At 45.5% G+C, this 21,458-nt stretch overlaps 1 protein-coding gene across 3 annotated transcripts in view; it reads left to right on the forward strand.

Moving 5' to 3' along the window:
* Positions 1–21,458, forward strand: part of RAB40C (RAB40C, member RAS oncogene family) — a 68,070-nt gene that overhangs the window by 38,517 nt on the left and 8,095 nt on the right. For all 3 annotated transcript variants that reach the window (XM_048866789.2, XM_048866790.2, XM_048866791.2), the window contains one exon: positions 1,093–1,153. In XM_048866789.2, coding sequence (XP_048722746.1) covers positions 1,093–1,153 — 61 coding nt within the window. The remainder of the gene's footprint in view (positions 1–1,092; positions 1,154–21,458) is intronic.

The following is a 21,458-nucleotide window of genomic DNA, read 5'->3' on the forward strand; positions in this document are numbered from 1 at the left end:
AATGGTGTGTGTTGTGAAGTATCTGCACACATGATGGATTTACACCCAAGGAGGACTGGATGTAAAGGTCTCTCCTATAGCCAGAAAGGGTCACTGATACAGCTTCCTTTCAAAAGGGCTTCAGAATGGATGAGCTCAAGGAGGACTTTCTCATTGCCACTTCAAAAAAAAAAAAAAAAAAAAAAAGTTTAAATACAAATGTTAAGAGCATAGGCTAGGTCTGCACCATTGCCAAAGAAGGGATTCCTAGGCCAGTCTCACTTGGAGCTAAGCGAAATTAAAGAGAGGATGCCCTGCCCTTTTGAATAGTGACTTGGTTTGCCTCTTGGTTCGTCATGGAGAGGGCTGCAGGTTTGTTATGGATATGTTGATTTTCCTGTTTTGTCCTTGACTTGTCTTTGTCTCGGTGACTCACCCTGCAGCGACAGCTCCTGTCCTGTGGGACTGGGCCTGGCTCCGGCTTCTTACTCTGGGTATGGTGACCTGGTGTGCAGGATCACAGCACCGCTCCTGTTTGGCCCACCCATCATGACAAGGGGCCAGCCAGTCCAAACCTGAGTGGTGCTGTCACCCTGTGTGCCAGGTCACCATGCTCAGAGTGGGGAGCCGCCGCTGCAGGGTGAGTGCAGGATGGGCTTGCTCTTCAGCCCCATTGCTGCGACCCCCTCCTCATCAATCACAACATTTTCTATTAAAAATCTCAAAATCCATGATTTTTACTAAATTTACCATGACTGCTTTGTAACTTTTTATTTAAAAATGCTGTGATAAATTGGCAGCCCTAATCATGGAGTAGTGCTGAGAAGGTGCAAATAGAGTACTGCTCCACGGGAAGGATGATGACTGCAGCAGGGGACTTCCTGGTATATCATAAAGGTGGTCACCTATTGGGGAGGAAAAACTTTCCAAAATCACGTAAAAGCATCTTGCAGAGCAGCACACATTCCCTCCAGCTGCCAGGTACTATGCACATACAAAGAGATCAGGTGTGACTATCTGATGGGTTGGTTCATACTTAAGTCTGGAGAACCCCCTACTGACGAGAGACTCGTCTGTCTAACTCTTCTCAATTTGTTGGATTTTCTGTTTCAGGGACACATCTGGCCAGGGGAGATTCTGCACCATTTTCAGATCCTACTCCAGAGGTGCTCAGGTAAGCACTACCAGCATTGCTGCCCTGGACTAGGCCTGCGCACCATCAAAGTTCTCCAGGCGAATGGGAAACAAGTTAATGCCCAACAGCACCATCCAGCATCTCATGTTTCCCTTCTGATGTCCTGGCCCTGCCCTTCTGATCAGCATATGCACAAATGGGGAGACTTTCTCCAGGGGGTTGACTTATACTATTGCAGTGGAATACAAACAGTGCTCCACTCTACTAGATAGCACACTGTAGGTGGTCTGAGGAGGTATGGTTACTAGTATAGATCATGTGGGGCAGTCTTTGCACTGGATCTGCGTTAGGGTTAGGTTGGAGTTCAGGATTTTGGCTGAAAGCTGACTTGATAAGCCTCAAATGACAGGAAACTCACGAGACCAGCTTTACCTAGTCTGTTCCAGTTCCAGAAAATGAGCCTCTTCAGTTTATGTACTTGACCTGGGCCTTAAACCAGAAGGGCTGGTTTAGATGTGGTATCTCAGCCCTTAAAATGTGGGGGTGAAGGCTTAGAATGTTACTGCTGGGGGAAGTTTACGCACAATATTTTAAAATTCTGTATATTTTATTTGTCAGAATAACACAATATAATAATTTCAGTTTCAATTATTTTGGTAAATTGATTTCAAAATAACTGTCAACAAGTATCTCAACAGTACAGATAACAGCAAAAAAGATTCCCTCAGGAGTAGAGAGTTAATGAAACCCCTACAACAATCCAGTTTCATTTGGGGTGCTGGAGGGGACTGTGTGAGGGCCTTCTAGCCCAGACACCCGCATCTCCCATCCCCCCAGAGCCGAGCCACTGGGCATCTCCCAGCCCACACACCCACATTCCCCCTCCCCCAAGAGCCCAGCTGCAGTGCAACCCCCAGCCCAGACACCAGTATCCCCAGAGCCTTTACTCCCCCCAACTTCTTTACTGTTCCGCCAGGGGACGTGGTGTGATGCAGCCCTGCCTTTCCTCACCCTTTGTCACAGCTGGCTGGGTCCCTCAGGCCCTCTCCTTCCTGGGAGAATGAGGATCCAAGAACGTGCAGCCTCCAGCCCTGCCAGGCTGGGCGTTCTGCTCATTGGAAGCTGAGCTCTGCAGAGTCCAGTGGCCCCTAATGGAGGCCAGAAATTCTGCGGGGGAAACAGGGAATTCTTCAAAATTCTGCATTCCTCAGTGGCACAGAATTCCCCCAAGTGTAGAATGTGAACCTCTGCTTTGGGCCCAGCTCCAGAGTAGAGACTCAGTCTAACCCAACATCTCTCATTGACGTCTAAGATCTCATGACTCAGACCCTGCCCAGTTCTCTGAATAGTTGTCCCTAGTTACCACAGCAGTATGGCATCACTAACTAAATCTCTCTGGTAGAATGATATGCTCCATGGAATAAAGTCCCCTTAAGCCAAATAAACTTAGGCTGCTCATTTCTCTGGCCCAGAGGGGCTCTGGAAAATATCCCTCTGACGCCTTTTCAAGAACCAGTTGTTGTCTAAAGGCTCACTGACTGGACCAGTACATCCAGCAATTACCTACGGCCTCAGCCTCTGAATTTCTGCCACTTCAACTTAATCTCTCACTGTTTTTGCTCTTTGGATTTCACTACCCAGAGCTGTTAAGCTACTTCTCCAGCTGGGAGGCCATCATGCCTTCTTTCCTTAAGACTTCCTACAAATGTACTTGAGATCTAGACATGCGAGCACGAGACTGCATACCATGCGTGGTCTCCTCCAAGTGTCACATTTAGTTCTTTTATGTACAAACCTCTAGTGTTGTGGATGGTTCTGTGGGGTGTCTCTCTGGCTGCTGCTAACTCTATGGCTCTCTCAATGAGGAGCAGCAGCACCTCATGCTATGATTTGTGTGTGTGTGGAATGGGGGAGCACAGAGTTCCTGTACACGCACACCTAATATAATACAGGAACTTTCAGAGTAACTCCCCTTCCTGCCCCTGAGCAAGTTCTGCCCCAAAGTTGCATTCCAGGGGGCTCTAGAAGAACTCCACTCCTGGTAAAACATGTGTAGTCAGGACAGGTCTTTGTCCCATCCAACTTCTGATACCATGTGGTATTTTGATGATCAAATGAAATTTGACCAAAACCAATCTTTTCCGGTTCCTGAAACCTTATTAGAGTCAAATGCACAAACCAAACTCTTGACAGACAGAGATGGCTGATTACAAACCAGGGTTGAGTCCCTCTAGATTTCCTAATCATCCTGACAGGAAACACCAACTGACAGCTCCTACCTCACTCTGCAGGATTCAAAGATACAAGCTGCTCTCCAAACTATTGCTGTTAGAAGCTTTCTAACTTACAATCAAAGTTTTTTGGAGCAGGGACATCTCTAGGTCAGTGTACAGTGTCTAGTGCAAGGGGGTCCTGATCCATGACTGGGGCCTCTAGGCGCTACTACAATACAAGTACAAAAATGAAGGAGAAACAAAAGGCTAAAGAAGCAGCCTTGCAGTGTGTAGCAACCTGTTACCATGTCAGAACTGGAATGGAGTTATACCTAGGGTGACTGTATGTCCCATTTTGACCAAGACAGTCCCTTTTTTAAGCCTTGTCCCAGCCATCCTGACTTTTTTGGCAAAAGTGGGCATTTGTCCCATTTGCTCTTACTAACTGGTGATCAGCTGGCACCAGCAAACGGGACAAATGCCCACTCTTGTCAAAAAAGTAGGGTGTGGAAGAATGTGTGGGGGCGAGCAGCAGTGCCAGCCTCTGGGAGGGGAAGGCAGGGCTTGAGTGAGCGGCGATCCCAGCCCCGCATAAGGGGGAGGCGGGACTTGAGTGTGCAGCAACGCCATCCCCAGCCCCATGCAAGGGGCAGGCAGGGCTCGAGCGAACAATGATGGGGGGGCCGGGGGATACAGGGCTTAGGTGAGCAGCTCAGGCCCGTGTGGTGTCCTGTTTTTCCCTTTGGGAAATATGATCACTCTAGTTATACCACTAGAAATCAAAATAAATAATGCAAGATGGCTGCATTGGATAACCACTTAATTCCTGTAACTAGACCTGTCCTCAGCACTGCTGTCTGTTGGAGTGACTTGTGGTGTGATAAGGTGCCACAGAGGGGCAGCCTCTTATTGAAACTGAATTGGGAGAGCTGACTTTCAGTCTCAAATGGAGCATTTTCTTAGGCAGTAGCTTCCCTCCCTCCCCTATACAAGAGTGTTGGGCGTTTCCTTTGAATGGCAGAGTCTGGAACTGCTGGTGTTTGCACACATCCAACAATGCCTGCACCAGCACCCCACAGTGACCAACAAAAGCTTGAAAGTGTTTATCTATATGGAAAGTATGCCTCACTTACCTTCCCTGCATACTTTGCCACCAGGGAGCAGTCTGTGAGGGATGTGATTTGATTTTTTTTTTAAAGATTTTTTTAGCCCAGACCTTACAGCTGATCTGGGTGGCAGGGGTCATTTTAGTATAGACAAAGGACTGTGTGCAGGGATGTACATAGAGCTGCCAGTCAGCAGGGGGCTTATGTAGCAAGGTACAACTTCTGTCTTCCTCAAAACTTCTGGATTCTGCGTAGCTTGTAACTTCCCTTTCCACAGGTGCACCTCTTTTGCTTGTTAAGTGATCCTAAAGGTTGAGTGTAAATAGTGAGTGAGCTGACCTATTAAAAAGCAAAAGGATACGAAATGAAAACCTCTCTGCAGCATGTGAATGCAATTTCCACTGCAACCTTATAGCATTGTTCTCATGAGACAAGCGTTTGTATGTGAAACTTGGGCACTTTTTGGAGGCTAAGGACAGGAAGCCCAGGGATCCTTCCACTGTGTGGTTTGTAATAACCCTTCATTCAATACTAGTAGCTGGAAGCCCATGCTGTAATTTGTAAAGTCATGTGTTTTTAAAAAAAAAAAAAAAAAAAAGCTGAGAATTTAGAAATTAGGCAGTTTCAGACGGCAAATCCCTGTGATTGCACCTGGTCATATTCTAAACAAAAATAGCTGTTAACTGTGGTTGTAGCTGTTTCCATCAGTTCACACTGATTCAACAGCCGTTCTAGGATTCAAAGCGACACACAGCATGATGTTCTTGAAATCCTACTCTGTAGAGGAATAGATTAACATAGGCTGATCACTAATTCTAAATTTTAACGGCTGTCTTGAGTTTGGTGCCTACTGTCCTTCATGGTAGAATGAACTGTGTAGCCTGAGCTTTCGCTGAAATATTTGTGCAGATCTCAGGGTGTCTTTGTATCGAGACTAAAACATTGCAGAATGAGGTCCCTCTAAATAAATCATGCTCGCTCTTTCTCATGAAGCTGGCCACATGTTTTAGGAAAAGGGCCATCCTAGTTTAAACTGCTCTTTAAGTAGCCAAGCAAAGGGAAGGGACTGGTTGCACCAGAAGGTAGAATTTTCTGCAAGGATGGGCTTTGGTGCATTAATTTCTTAGCACCACCTTCTGGCTCTTGAAAAGGCTCCTACAGACTTGACACTAGACTGTCATCTTTGCCCTTTTCTCTGTTTGAAAGCTACCATTCACCAAGAGCTGAGTTTCAGGCTCCTAGCTATAAAAGCCAAGCAGCTGCTTGGTCTGAGAAGCATCTCCTCTTCAGGGAGGTTGCACCTGACTCTGGTGCGGAGAATGAATGGAGTGGGGAGAGCAAAACTTCTGTGGAAGTTTCCTTAAGAAATTTGGCCCTAATTACCATGGACTGGGAAGCAATCTCAGAATGGGAAGAGAATCTGCCTTGACGATTCCCTTTCCCATACTGTACATCTTCTCATTCAGCCCAAGCTCTGGACTGTGAGAGGAGATTAGTCCGCATTAACAAGGAGGCATGTGTCTTGAACACTTTGCAGTATCTGCAGATTGCGCACTATCAGTGTGTCTTGGTTACTGGACTTGGTAAACAACGTTACATACTTTTATGGGTCACCTCAATTTGGCACATGCATTGTTCTTCTGGAAAAAGTCAGTCATTGGAAGTATCAGGATTGGACAAACCTCATTGTCCAAAATTAACCAATTTCAGATATTGGGCAATGAATAGTCCCCTTTTCAGCCTAAGCAAACAAGCCCACCTGACTAAGTGGTGCTTTGAGCCATGGACAAATGATTGGAGTACAGTAGGGCAAGTGACAAAGCCACACCATCTCCTTTGACAAGGAATAGGTGATTTAACTCACTTTGTTACCTACTGCTTTAAAAAGGTAAAAGATTTGTCTAGGCTTGAAGGAAAGCGGTACCAAGTTGCAGGTTTAAGAGTGTAGCCAAAAGTACTTTAAAATGCAGTAACAGTGATGTAGGCCAGTAGACCATTAGGCTAAATTCTTTAGGCTGTGGTCTGACATGCTGCCTTTGTCTGTTAGTGTTCTTTAGTTAAGAATCGTGCATTTCTCCCTAACTGGGTCTTCATCAGAATTAGCAGTAGCCTGTTGCAGGCAATGTTGCCTAGTGGCTGGAACAGGTGACTCTCAGGACATTTGCATTCTGGTCCTAATTCTGCTCCTGAATGTGAGAGATCTACAAGGCACTCCAACCTATCTGTGCCTCCATTTTCTCATCTGTGAAATCCTCATAGGGTTGCTGTGGGCTCTCCCCACCCCCCATCCCATACTTTAACAGCCTCTTTTTAAGTAGCCCTATACCTATCCCTGAGGCCCCTGCCAGTTTTTGTAGTGGTAGAATGTCATTTTTCCTCTTCATTGTTGGATGAAAGGTGCATACAGACAGGGGAAACTGACTACAACGAAACAGAAAAGCAGAGTAGTCACAAATGGCAACATTTTCAAGAGCATATAAGTCCCATTTTCAAAGTGATTTGAGCACTGTGAAAGTCAGGGAGATTTAGGTACTCTTGTAAACTTTACCCAAAGCTCTGCTAAACACACTCTCAATAACCTAACTGGAAATACTTTTGTCTCTAATCTTTTCTGGTAACAGTGACCTTGGATGGTACAAATAACAGAGACTTGGTTATTGGAATAACAGAGACTTGGTGGGATAACTCACATGACTGGAGTACTGTCATGGATGGTTATAAACTGTTCAGGAAGGACAGGCAGGGCAGAAAAGGTGGGGGAGTAGCACTGTATGTAAGGGAGCAGTATGACTGCTCAGAGCTCCAGTACGAAACTGCAGAAAAACCTGAGTGTCTCTGGATTAAGTTTAGAAGTGTGTGCAACAAGAGTGATGTAGTGGTGGGAGTCTGCTATAGACCACCGGACCAGGGGGATGAGGTAGATGAGGCTTTCTTCCGGCAGCTCACGGAAGCTACTGGATCGCATGCCCTGATTCTCATGGGTGACTTTAATTTTCCTGATATCTGCTGGGAGAGCAATACAGCGGTGCATAGACAATCCAGGAAGTTTTTGGAAAGCGTAGGGGACAATTTCCTGGCGCAAGTGCTCGAGGAGCCAACTAGGGGGGGCGCTTTTCTTGACCTGCTGCTCACAAACCGGGTAGAATTAGTGGGGGAAGCAAAAGTGGATGGGAATCTGGGGGGCAGTGACCATGAGTTGGTTGAGTTCAGGATCCTGACACAGGGAAGAAAGGTAAGCAGCACGATACGGACCCTGGACTTCAGGAAAGCAGACTTCGACTCCCTCAGGGAACGGATGGCCAGGATCCCCTGGGGGACTAACTTGAAGGGGAAAGGAGTCCAGGAGAGCTGGCTGTATTTCAAGGAATCCCTGTTGAGGTTACAGGGACAAACCATCCCGATGAGTCGAAAGAATAGTAAATATGGCAGGCGACCAGCTTGGCTTAATGGTGAAATCTTAGCGGATCTTAAACATAAAAAAGAAGCTTACAAGAAGTGGAAGGTTGGACATATGACCAGGGAAGAGTATAAAAATATTGCTAGGGCATGTAGGAATGTTATCAGGAGGGCCAAATCGCACCTGGAGCTGCAGCTAGCCAGAGATGTCAAGAGTAACAAAAAGGGTTTCTTCAGGTATGTTGGCAACAAGAAGAAAGCCAAGGAATGTGTGGGCCCCTTACTGAATGAGGGAGGCAAACTAGTGACAGAGGATGTGGAAAAAGCTAATGTACTCAATGCTTTTTTTGCCTCTGTTTTCACTAACAAGGTCAGCTCCCAGACTGCTACGCTGGGCATCACAAAATGGGGAAGAGATGGCCAGCCCTCTGTGGAGATAGAGGTGGTTAGGGACTTTTTAGAAAAGCTGGACGTGCACAAGTCCATGGGGCCGGACGAGTTGCATCCGAGAGTGCTGAAGGAACTGGCGGCTGTGATTGCAGAGCCATTGGCCATTATCTTTGAAAACTCGTGGCGAACCGGGGAAGTCCCGGATGACTGGAAAAAGGCTAATGTAGTGCCAATCTTTAAAAAAGGGAAGAAGGAGGATCCTGGGAACTACAGGCCAGTCAGCCTCACTTCAGTCCCTGGAAAAATCATGGAGCAGGTCCTCAAAGAATCAATCCTGAAGCACTTGCATGAGAGGAAAGTGATCAGGAACAGCCAGCATGGATTCACCAAGGGAAGGTCATGCCTGACTAATCTAATCGCCTTCTATGATGATTACTGGTTCTGTGGATGAAGGGAAAGCAGTGGATGTATTGTTTCTTGACTTTAGCAAAGCTTTTGACACGGTCTCCCACAGTATTCTTGTCAGCAAGTTAAGGAAGTATGGGCTGGATGAATGCACTATAAGGTGGGTAGAAAGCTGGCTAGATTGTCGGGCTCAACGGGTAGTGATCAATGGCTCCATGTCTAGTTGGCAGCCGGTATCAAGTGGAGTGCCCCAAGGGTCGGTCCTGGGGCCGGTTTTGTTCAATATCTTCATAAATGATCTGGAGGATGGTGTGGATTGCACTCTCAGCAAATTTGCGGATGATACTAAACTGGGAGGAGTGGTAGATACGCTGGAGGGGAGGGATAGGATACAGAAGGACCTAGACAAATTGGAGGATTGGGCCAAAAGAAATCTGATGAGGTTCAGTAAGGATAAGTGCAGGGTCCTGCACTTAGGACGGAAGAACCCAATGCACAGCTACAGACTAGGGACCGAATGGCTAGGCAGCAGTTCTGCGGAAAAGGACCTAGGGGTGACAGTGGACGAGAAGCTGGATATGAGTCAACAGTGTGCCCTTGTTGCCAAGAAGGCCAATGGCATTTTGGGATGTATAAGTAGGGGCATAGCGAGCAGATCCAGGGACGTGATCGTTCCCCTCTATTCGACATTGGTGAGGCCTCATCTGGAGTACTGTGTCCAGTTTTGGGCCCCACACTTGAAGAAGGATGTGGATAAATTGGAGAGAGTCCAGCGAAGGGCAACAAAAATGATTAGGGGTCTGGAACATATGAGTTATGAGGAGAGGCTGAGGGAGCTGGGATTGTTTAGCCTGCAGAAGAGAAGAATGAGGGGGGATTTGATAGCTGTTTTCAACTACCTGAAAGGGGGTTCCAAAGAGGATGGCTCTAGACTGTTCTCAATGGTATCAGATGACAGAACGAGGAGTAATGGTCTCAAGTTACAGTGGGGGAGGTTTAGATTGGATATTAGGAAAAACTTTTTCACTATGAGGGTGGTGAAGCACTGGAATGCGTTACCTAGGGAGGTGGTAGAATCTCCTTCCTTAGAGGTTTTTAAGGTCAGGCTTGACAAAGCCCTGGCTGGGATGATTTAACTGGGAATTGGTCCTGCTTTGAGCAGGGGGTTGGACTAGATGACCTTCTGGGGTCCCTTCCAACCCTTATATTCTATGATTCTATGAAATAATAGTTACAAACTGTTCAGATAGAATGTGTGATTGATAGTGTCCTAACTTGAACAGCCCCCTATTGCCCCTTCCCATATTTGGGATGGGGAAGATCCAAAACATGTAAATCACAGCCTGGGGCTGTGCATCTGTGTAGTAGGGGCTGCCATTCATGTCGTAACTGTGCCAGGTAGCTCACCACCTGGAATAATTGTCCACTTGAGGGTATAGCGCTCTAATCTTTCTGACCTCTCTCCAGCTTCAATTTCTGCTTCTACTGCAGAAAGGTCTTCATGGAAGCTATTCTGTAGTACCTCAGTGTTCCCTGCCTCAAGAATTTAAATTCATGTAGTGAGTTCAGAGGCTAGGAAGAATGGGGAAGCATCACTGAAACCTGTGTGAGCAGCTTCCCGGCAGATACTGTCAGTGCAGCTCAGGCTTCAGGAATTCAGGCAGAGAAAATAAATAGGAAAGAAGTGGTGGTGATGGCTAACTCAGTTGCTGTCATGTCAGAGGAGTGCTCCTAACTGACAGGCTAAGATGTCTGGAAAAGCAAACTGATCTCTACCTTCTGGGGCTGGCTTGCTTTTTCCCCACCCTACCCTTGCATGCTCTTTCTGATTTGAAATCGGAGGGTGGTGAGGGCTTTTGCTCTTCATGCTTGACAGCTAGCTGTTCCAGTTCCTATTTTACCTTTTTTTTCTCATGTCTTTTTACAACTTCATCTGCCACTCATGTAACTAAGGGCTGATCTACACTAAGCTGTGTGAGCTATGTACGTTATGTAACTGAAGTCGATGTTACTTAGATCAACTTACAGCAGTGTCTACACCATGCTGTGTCAACGGGAGATGCTCTTCCGCTGACTTAGTGGGTCTTCACCAGACCCACTAAATCAACACTGCTGCATCAATCACAGCAGTGCCAGTTTAGCCATAAGTATGACAGGCCCTCAGCTACTTAGACCCACCATACTGATTTAACACCTTGGGACTAGTGAGTTTGGACTGTACATAGATGTTCAATATCCTACAAGGTTGTATTCTAATCAGAAGTGTGAGCAGCTAGCACGGGCTGGGCAAACTTTTTGGCCCGAGGGCCACATCAGGGTGTGTCAAGGTCCCTTCCCCACTCTGAACTCTAGGGTACAGATGTGGGGACCTGCATGAAAAATCCCCTAAGCTTTATTTTTACCAACTTAGGTTAAAACTTCCCCAGGGTACAAACTATTTTTCCTTTTGTCCCTGGACCTTATTGCTGCCACCCCCAAGCATCTAACAAATATAACTGGGAAAGAGCCTACTTGGAAACGTTCCCCACCACCACCACCCCCCCAAGCCCTACATCCCCTTTCCTGGGGAAGGCTTGATAAAAATCCTCACCAATTTGCATAGGTGAACACAGACCCAAACCCTTGGATCTTAAGAACAATGAAAAAGCAGTCAGGTTCTTAAAAGAAGAATTTTAATTAAAGAAAAAGTAAAAGAATCACCTCTGTAAAATCAGGATAGTAAATACCTCACAGGGTAATCCGCTTCAAAATATAGAGACTCCCTCTAGGCAAAACCTTAAGTTACAAAAAGACACAAAAACAGGAATATACATTCCATCCAGCACAACTTATTTTATCAGCCATTTAAACAAAACAGAATCTAACGCATATCTAACTAGATTGCTTATTAACTCTTTACAGGAGTTCTGACCTGCATTCCTTCTCTGGTCCTGGCAAAAGACAACACAGACAGAGAGAACCCTTTGTTTCCCCCCCTCCAGCTTTTAAATTATCTTGTCTCCTCATTGGTCATTTTGGTCAGGTGCCAGCAAGGTTGTCTTAGCTTCTTAACACTTTACAGGTGAAAGGGTTTTTCCTCTGGCCAGGAGGGATTTAAAGGTGTTTACCCTTCCCTTTATATTTATGACAGGGTGCGAAACTGTATGGAGGGCTGGGTAGGGAAGGATGTGCCCCCCAAACAGCCTGACCCCCATCCCCTATTCGTCCCCTCCCACTTCCCGTCCCCTGACTGCCCCCTCCTGGGACCCCCAGCCCCAAACTGCCCCCCCGGGATCCCACCACCTATCCACACCCCCGTCCCCTGACAACCCCCCCAGGACTCCCACGCCCTATCCAACCCCCCCATTCCCTGACCCCTGATTTCCCCAGAACCTCTGCCCCCTGTCCCCTGACTGCTCCCCCCCCCCACTGCCGCGCACCACCTCCTTACTATACCACTCAGAGCAGCAGGATCTTGCAGCCCCACTGCCCGCGCAGCGGCGTGGCTTTGTGGGAGGGGGAACAGCGGGAGAGGAGCCGGGGGTGAGCCTGCCAGGCCAAGAGCTCGGGGGCCGGGCAGGATGGTCCCGCAGGCCATAGTTTTCCTGGCTCTGAGCTAGCAAAAACCCTCAGTAGACCTATAACTGTCACTATTAGGGCTCTTGCTAGTTGGCATTTGTACCTCACGCTAAGATGCTCCTGACATTAAAGGGTTAAGTGTGTGAATTAGGATCTCTCACTCTGCCAGGTTAATCTGACTTTTTGTTCTTAACCAAGGTATCGGTTCTGGAATTTTTGGCTTGGTCTTTAGTAGCACCTCTTATTCAAGGATCTCAAAGCATTTTTCTATATAAACATCAGTCAAGCATCAAACACCTTGTTTCTACCCCCAACAAGGTGGACATTTAGTTCCATCTTATAGATGGGTAAATTGAGGCAGCGGAACTGTGACTGGATCAAGGTGACCAGCAAAATGTCGCAAAGTCAAGAACAGAATCTAGGGATCAGGCTACCTAGTCCTGTACTCCATCTGTTAGACCACATACTAAAGAAAATAGACTTTGCCCAGAAGAGAAATAGCCAGTTGTAGCATACCTTGAAGCATCTGACTGCCTCTGAACTGATCCATGTTAAGCCTGCCATGGTGCAGTTAGCAAGCACCGCCACGGTTTCACCATATTTGAATAATTGTAGGATATGTGGCAGTGTGCACATTGCAGTTGTAATTGTAGCGGATTCCATAGGGGCCAGCAGATTACTGTTTGACTTTTAAATTTGTCTGCAGCCTAGTGTGTGTAATAGCATTTCTCAGGGCTTAAAAGCAAACAACTTGAGCAAGGGCCTGCTATCATTATACACTTTCACATCTCTGACAGTGGTGCAAATACAATCTAGTCTGCCAGATCAGAGTGACCTGGGAAGCATTTTGACAGCAGTAACTTGTGGCACATAACTGGGCACTAAGCACAAAGAACAAATCAGCTTCATTAGCTGAATTTTCAGAATTCTGATTAGCTGTGGTCTAATAACAATCAGTAGAGCGCCAGTCTTCCCCTCCCTTCTGCAACCAGGGGATTGGCACTCTAAACTGCCTTCTTGTTCATGGCACAGCTTGGGCGACACTCTCACTTGAGACCCTCTGATACCTGTGAAGATCAGATTCCGCTTACACTAATGAGCAGAAATTGCATCCTGTTAGGAAATCACCAGTCCTTTAGAAATGCAAATCTTGATTTTGAAGTTGTTTTATTTGCATGGGTATGTATTAAAAATAATGCCCAACATTCAGGGGGATGTAACAAAATAGTTGTTAATGTTGTTAAACCTTTGCAGTGTCACATACAGTACACATAGCATATTTAACCGTGTTTAAGATGGTACAGAAACCTATATGCCATTTTGGCTTCTAGCCTTTTACCCTTCTCTATTGTAAATCGTTCTAATCTGATGCTCACAACTAGTGCTCCTAAGCTTGTTATGGGAGTAAATAACATTGCAGCAATCATGTGGCTTTTTCAAGTATTGGATAGTTTCTAGTCTGAGGAGGAGCTATTCTTTTCAGCACCCTTGCGCATGCCAATAACTAAACTTGTTTCCGCAGACGCTGTGGAGACTCGACCAGCCACCCTTCACATGGCTGTAATACACAGAGGTTCAAAGAATGTGCTACATAAATTGTTCCAGACAGCTGTCTGCAGTTCATTTTTAATATGCATTCTAAGATTATTCCATGGGCAGCCTGGATCGGAGTCTCCAAGCTGCAGCCATAACACAATAAAAATATTGCTGAGCTCTGCCTAGTAACAACATTTCTGATGGGTTGCCTGTTTACCCAGTTGATGGTTTAACAGTATTTGGTGGGATACTGGAATTTTTGGCACCTTTTGCTGTTTCTCAGATGCTGGCTGGGCTCTGCCTTACAGCTGGTTAGATCACAGCAGATACATGGGTTGTGTCAATCATTCAACTCAAGCCAAGGTGAGAGGAGGGGGCAAAGGACAAAATGTAACTGCTCTGGTTGCAGTAAATGCCTTCAGTCCTCCAGTTCAGAGGATTTTTCTACCCAGCTTACATGCGGCTTCCTCTGAACCAGAGAGAAGGATAGGTGCTCTTCCAAGCCTTCCTTCCCAGCAGCCTTCTAGGGACAGGGTTGCTAATGAATATCAAACTCCAGACAATCATACTATTAAATAGCATGCACCTGGGTTAAGCGGAGTCCTTTTGCAATCACGTAATTTCCTAGTGCCTTGTTTTTCTTTGTTCTCTTGTATGCTTCTCTCTCTCAGTCTCAAAAGCTTGTTTTCCAAGCCACAATTTGCTCACTCATTAAATATTCAAAACGCCATAGCAGAAATAACGTGCATTGCATTGGTAGTCAGAACAAACACCCTGTCAAGACTTCATAGATCCTTACTCTTCAGTAGGCCCAATCTAGTCCTCTCTAGCTAATGCAGTAGCAGCAGCTCTTCCTGGGACTCTGATTTCCCCTGCCATTACAGGACTTTCCTGATGCTTCCTCTTGGTTATGCAGAAATGCCTTTTGGTGGTCGAGTGAAAATCAGCTTTAACTTTAGCACAGTTAAAATGCTTTAAAAATAAATGTGTAAGCACACTGCTTTCTTATACAATAACAAATGACCATTCCTTTTTCATTGCATGTGTGTGCACATATACATGACATGGACACTTCCACTTAATAGAGAGGGGCGGAGACAAGCACACATTCACTCTTTCTCTGTGCTGTATTGGTGATACGTACACATGCCAAAAAGCCGAGCAGAACTTCATTTTCAAAATGCATCAGAAAATGTGGAATGAGGCAGGCTTAGGAATGCATCAGCCTCCTTTCATCTGAGATGAAGGTGAGTGAATGGATTGTGCAGGACAGGTAGGAAAGATGATCCAGTGGCTAATGTATTGCCTTGGGAGTGAGGAGATCAGGATTCAGTTCCTACCACTTCCTGTGTGATCTTGGACAAGTCACTTAATCTCCCTGTGCCTCAATTTGCTCATCTGCAAAATGGGGTTAATAACAATCTTTTACCTCTCAGGAGCACTATGAGGTTACATACCTTTTTTTTTCTCTCTCTCTCTCCTCCCTGTGAGGTGTATGATGATGAGAACTGTATAAGTACCTAGAGTGACAGACTGTACAAATAGTTGCACATTATGGCATTCTTCTGTTCTTTACAGTAACCTAAGAAATGCCATACAGAACATTATTTAGTGCGGTTGTAAATTGGAAAAGGGAGGCAATCAGTGAAGCAATGTCTAAGTTAGGATTGCCTGTGTGGCTCTATCCCAGGCTCCGTTTGCATGTGTGTGCATAATAATATGGCTCTGTCACTACTTTTTGTTCCAAATTAACAGTGAGTGAAGCAGGGTTGTGTAATAAACAAAGCTCATTTCCAAAGCACGCCTGCCAAACTCATTGCATGGTCTATAGGGTGTCAGGCGTCGGGCAGGACAAAAGACAGGATTTTTCAAAAGGAAACGGGTGCCTCATGCAGACAGTACCATCCATCCTGTGCAGGAAAAAAAGAGTATGTGCTTATTCTATCCTAATGCACATGTTGGGGGAGTGGTGGCAGAGTTAAGGGTCGCAGACAACCTTAACTTTGGTATTTCTTGATTTCTCAAGAAAGGAGAGCAGCAGAATACAGACCCTGGACTTTAGAAAAGCAGACTTTGACTCCCTCAGGGAACTGATGGGCAAGATCCCCTGGGAGAATAACATGAGGGGGAAAGGAGTCCAGGAGAGCTGGCTGTATTTTAAAGAATCCTTATTGAGGTTACAGGGACAAACTATCCCGATGTGTAGAAAGAATAGTAAATATGGCGACCAGCTTGGCTTAACAGTGAAATCCTTGCTGCTCTTAAATACAAAAAAGAAGCTTACAAGAAGTGGAAGATTGGGCAAATGACCAGGGATGAGTATAAAAATATTGCTCGGACTTGCAGGAGTGAAATCAAGAAGGCCAAATCACACCTGGAGTTGCAGCTAGCAAGAGATGTTAAGAGTAACAAGAAGGGTTTCTTCAGGTATGTTAACAAAAAGAAGAAAGTCAAGGAAAGTGTGGGCCCCTTACTGAATGAGGGAGGCAACCTCGTGACAGAGGATGTGGGAAAAGCTAATGTACTCAATGCTTTTTTTGACTCTGTCTTCACGAACAAGGTCAGCTCCCAGACTACTGCACTGGGCAGCACAGCATGGGGAGGAGGTGACCAGCCCTCTGGAGAAAGAAGTGGTTCGGGACTATTTAGAAAAGCTAGACGAGCACAAGTCCATGGGGCCGGATGCGTTGCATCCGAGAGTGCTAAAGGAGTTGGCGGATGTGATTGCAGAGCCATTGGCCATTATCTTTCAAAACTCATGGCGATCGGGGGAGGTCCCAGATGACTGGAAAAAGGCTAATGTAGTGCCCATCTTTAAAAAAGGGAAGGAGGAGGATTCTGGGAACTACAGGCCTGTCAGCCTCACCTCAGTCCCTGGAAAAATCGTGGAGCAGGTCCTCAAGGAATCAATTCTGAAGCACTTAGAGGAGAGGAAAGTGATCAGGGACAGTCAGCATGGATTCACCAAGGGCAAGTCATGCCTGACTATTCTAATTATCTTCTATGATGAGATAACTGGCTCTGTGGATGAAGGGAAAGCAGTGGACGTGTTGTTCCTTGACTTTAGCAAAGCTTTTGACACTGTCTCCCACAGTATTCTTGCCAGCAAGTTAAAGAAATATGGGCTGGATGAATGGTCTATAAGGTGGATAGAAAGCTGGCTAGAGTGTCGGGCTCAACGGGTAGTGATCAATGGCTCCATGTCTAGTTGGCAGCCGGTATCAAGTGGAGTGCCACGGGGGTCGGTCCTGGGGCCGGTTTTGTTCAATATCTTCATAAATGATCTGGAGGATGGTGTGGATTGCACCCTCAGCAAGTTTTGCAGATGACAGTAAACTGGGAGGAGTGGTAGATACGCTGGAGGGTAGGGATAGGATACAGAGGGACCTAGACAAATTGGAGGATTGGGCCAAAAGAAATCTGATGAGGTTCAACAAGGACAAGTGCAGAGTCCTGCACTTAGGACGGAAGAATCGAATGCACTGCTACAGACTAGGGACCGAATGGCTCGGCAGCAGTTCTGCAGAAAAGGACCTAGGGGTTACAGTGGACGAGCAGTTGGATATGAGTCAACAGTGTGCCCTTGTTGCCAAGAAGGCCAATGTCATTTTGGGGTGTATAAGTAGGGGCATTGCCAGCAGATCGAGGGACGTGATCATTCCTCTCTATTCAACATTGGTGAGGCCTCATCAGGAGTACTGTGTCCAGTTTGGGGCCCCACACTACAAGAAGAATGTGGAAAAATTGGAAAACGTCCAGCGGAGGACAACAAAAATGATTAGGGGACTGGAACACATGACTTATGAGGAGAGGCTGAGGGAACTGGGGATGTTTAGTCTTCAGAAGAGAAGAATGAGGGGGGATTTGATAGCTGCTTTCAACTACCTGAAAGGGGGTTCCAAAGAGGATGGCTCTAGACTGTTTTCAGTGGTAGCAGATGACAGAACGAGGAGTAATGGTCTCAAGTTGCAGTGTGGGAGATTTAGGTTGGATATTAGGAAAAACTTTTTCAGTAGGAGGGTGGTGAAACACTGGAATGCTTTACCTAGGGAGGTGGTGGAATCTCCTTCACTAGAAGTTTTTAAGGTCAGGCTTGACAAAGCCCTGGCTGGGATGATTTAGTCAGGGATCGGTCCTGCTTTGAGCAGGGGATTGGACTAGATGACCTCCTGAGGTCCCTTCCAACCCTGATATTCTATGATTCTCTGTGTGTGTTTCACTTGGCAACCTAAACTCAGTCCACGTGTGCATGGAATTATAAAGTAACTATGTTGACAGTGGAGGAATACTTACTTACTTTCTTGAAGTCAAAGCAAGTATAGCTTTGATCTTTCACTCAACTACAGATAGTTGGGCACCATCTTCCTGGTGATGTATTGCATTGATATTCCTCTTTGGGAGCTGTGGTCCAAGATCTCCTTAAAGTGCTCAAATATGCTATCCTACAGCATGTGTCCAGCAGAAACACTCTCTTGACAAATTAGGCCTCATGATTGTTTCTACTGGCTAAGGCAATTTTGTCCACAAGTAAACAAGACCGCTGCATAATGTCTTCTATCTAATTGGTTTGCAGTTTAATCTTTTTTTTAAAAAGAAATCCCACTTTCTGTTTCATAAAGGAAAAGTTGTTGTTTTCTCTTTTGGCTGCTTTGATTTATGAAGAAATCATGAAAAATTCTTCCCCCCCATTTCCCTCCCATCCCTAAATAAACAACCCCAAACCCTGCATGTTTACTTTGGGAGCACCTTAATTTTTGTCTTCTCTGTTTTAGTGGATGACTCCATAGAAGGCCACAGAACTGGAGTGATTTTTTAAATTTTTTTTTTTTTTTTAATCCTTACTTGGTAGGAACTTTGCAAAATTGTTGAACATTTTCTTTTCTACCCCCTCCTCCCTCTCGCCCTACATACATACACTTTCTTGATCTCATTGCCTACTATATATAACTGTGAAAATAATTATCAATCAGGTGCCTTAGGCAAAACTTTCGATTTTTAAAATGTTAACTTTTTCCCATTTAGGTGATGTAAATAATGCAGAGGGTGGTGATTTTTAACAACTTTCTCATGACCTTAACCTTTGGCACACTGGGCCTTGGATAGATGTTCTGCAGGCAACAGGAATTCCCCAATAGTGGAGACTAATGATGAGGAGTGGGCAGACTTTGTAGAGGACAAAAGATACTATGGATCAGGGCTATTGGACTGTATAGAAAGAGGAATTTAGAGTTGCTTTGAAGAATATAGTAAAAACTGGCCAGGCCCTGGCCCTTCCCCAACCCCACCTCCAAAACTCTCTCCATAATCAAGGAGACACCTATTTAAAGGGAAATCCATTGTGAAAACACATGTTCTGCTGCACCCAGCATATGTTTGCCTTGTGCTATCCATTACTACAGAAGGGAGGTAAATATTGTAACTGCTTAATAAAACGGCTGGCAAATTTTGACTAAACTAGACAATAACAGTGGTACATGTTACAAATACTGACATAGCTAAAATGTCCCAGCAGGCATCACTCCAGTGTAATCCAAACCACACACTCTGCTCTTGCCCTGGGAGAACAGGAAGGAAAGTCCCACCCCCCTCCCTATATAGCTTTGTACAGTTGACCTGGTGCATTGTGGGATTTTGTTTAAAGTATTGGACACAGAACAAAAATACTGGAAGACTAGGTGGAGTAGCGGTATGATCTGGTACAATAAATCCTGTGCTTCTAACTGAATGAAGCAGTGATTTTGTGCAGTAGCACCAGTAACCCCCCGGTATGTTGGAATATCCTGTAGATTAGTTGACTTCTACCAGTTGGTACGTAGAATCACCGAATCTCAGGGCTGAAAGGGACCTCAGGAGGTCATCTAGTCCAACCCCCTGCAGGACCAATCCCCAACTAAATCATCCCAGCCAGGGCTTTGTCAACCTTAAAAACCTCTAAGGAAGGAGATTCCACCACCTCCCTAGGTAATGCATTCCAGTGTTTCACCACCCGCCTAGTGAAAATGTTTTTTCCTAATATCTAACCTAAACCTCCCCCCACTGCAACTTGAGACCATTACTCCTTGTTCTGTCATCTGCTACCACTGAGAATAGTCTAGAGCCATCCTCTTTGGAACCCCCTTTCAGGTAGTTGAAAGCCGCTATCAAATCCCCCCTCATTCTTCTCTTCTGCAGACTAAACAATCCCAGTTCCTTCAGCCTCTCCTCATAAGTCATGTGTTCCAGTCCCCTAATCATTTTTGTTGCCCTCCGCTGGACGCTTTCCAATTTTTTCACATCCTTCTTGTAGTGTGGGGCCCAAAACTGGACACAGTACTCCAGATGAGGCCTCACCAATGTCAAATAGAGGGGAACGATCATGTCCCTCGATCTGCTGGCAATCAGTGTAGTTTTGCCTAAGGCACCTGATTGATAATTATTTTCACAGTTATATATAGTAGGCAATGCCCCTACACTGAAATGTCAGTGCAGTCTTCAAAACTTCACTGCACTGCTTACAGATGCTGGGTGGAGGGTGAGGCAAGACTCTCTTTTCTCACTAAGGGTCGAGTTGTTTTGATTTGGGGCACACCCTTTAACTCTAACCCCAGAGCTGACTGTCCTTTGGGGACATCAGGCTGCATTTGCTTAGAAGCCTGGCTATATACACTATGCCTGCTGCAAGACCTGGATTTTGTAGCCTGGACCTGTTTGTTTTGCAGTTACATTGGCCTCTGACCATTTGTATCAGTGCTGGGTTTTTTTCCTTATGATGTAGTTATTTCCAGCTGAGCCTCTGTGTCATAATAATGTTGGTTCATCTGTTCCTACTCTAGTTCCAATCAGTATCTTCCACTGTGACTCTTCCTATGCAACCCAGTTACAATAACAGTAGCAGTGGAGCTGTAGGAGTAGATTATCTTGAACTTCCTGTTTTTCATTCAAATACCCTTGGTGTGAAAGGGGGGAGAGAGAGAACAAATAAAGTAGACGCAAGCGCTAGTCAGGCCTTAGCTGCCCTTTAAGAAGAATCTCTGCATCATTTACATGTCTGCTCACTTTCTGGTAAATGCTTTGAAACCAGAGGTGGTAAAATGTGTGCTTGTAGGGTTAGACACACATCACCTGGTGCTGGGAGTACAGGAAAGCCTGGAACTGGACTAATTCAGTAAGAAATGCTAATCTGAGTTTTTCTCTGATATGTTCCACTGTATTGCTATGGACTCCTCCTGTAGTAGCTGCCATTAAAAAGGCAAGATTTTCCCAACATAGCAACCATTATTGCTTCCAGATGAAAGTACAGGGAGGGAAATGTGATATTTTACCTACTAGGTAGTAACTGTTAGCAACTGGCAGCTTTTTGACAGTGATAGTTGTAACTTTAGTGGACTACCTGGAGCTAAAAGCAGCATTGTGTAGCTGTCTTGCCAATCCATTGCAAGCAGCAGGCTGTTGCAGTACATGAAAACAGTAATTCTGCCCTTTCCTCTGATTAAATAGTTCATGCTTTTATTTTTATTTTTGAAAGAGGGGATAGATTTCTTTGGGATGTATGTTCTCATCAGCTGGTGACTGGGATGCTTTTAAATGCTACGGTACCTGCGGTTAACCTAAGATTCTTCCCTCTGGGCCATCTTTAGTCTTCCTCGTAAGCTTTATATTCTCTGTTTTGACTCTAATGCTTTTACCTTTTGATGATGTATCTTCCAAGGCTGGCTTCTTTTCACAATTGCTGTCTCCCAACACCAAGACGGCTTATCGCAA

Source organism: Caretta caretta, chromosome 10 (genome assembly GCF_965140235.1).
Source record: "Caretta caretta isolate rCarCar2 chromosome 10, rCarCar1.hap1, whole genome shotgun sequence".
NCBI classification, from domain to species: domain Eukaryota; kingdom Metazoa; phylum Chordata; order Testudines; family Cheloniidae; genus Caretta; species Caretta caretta.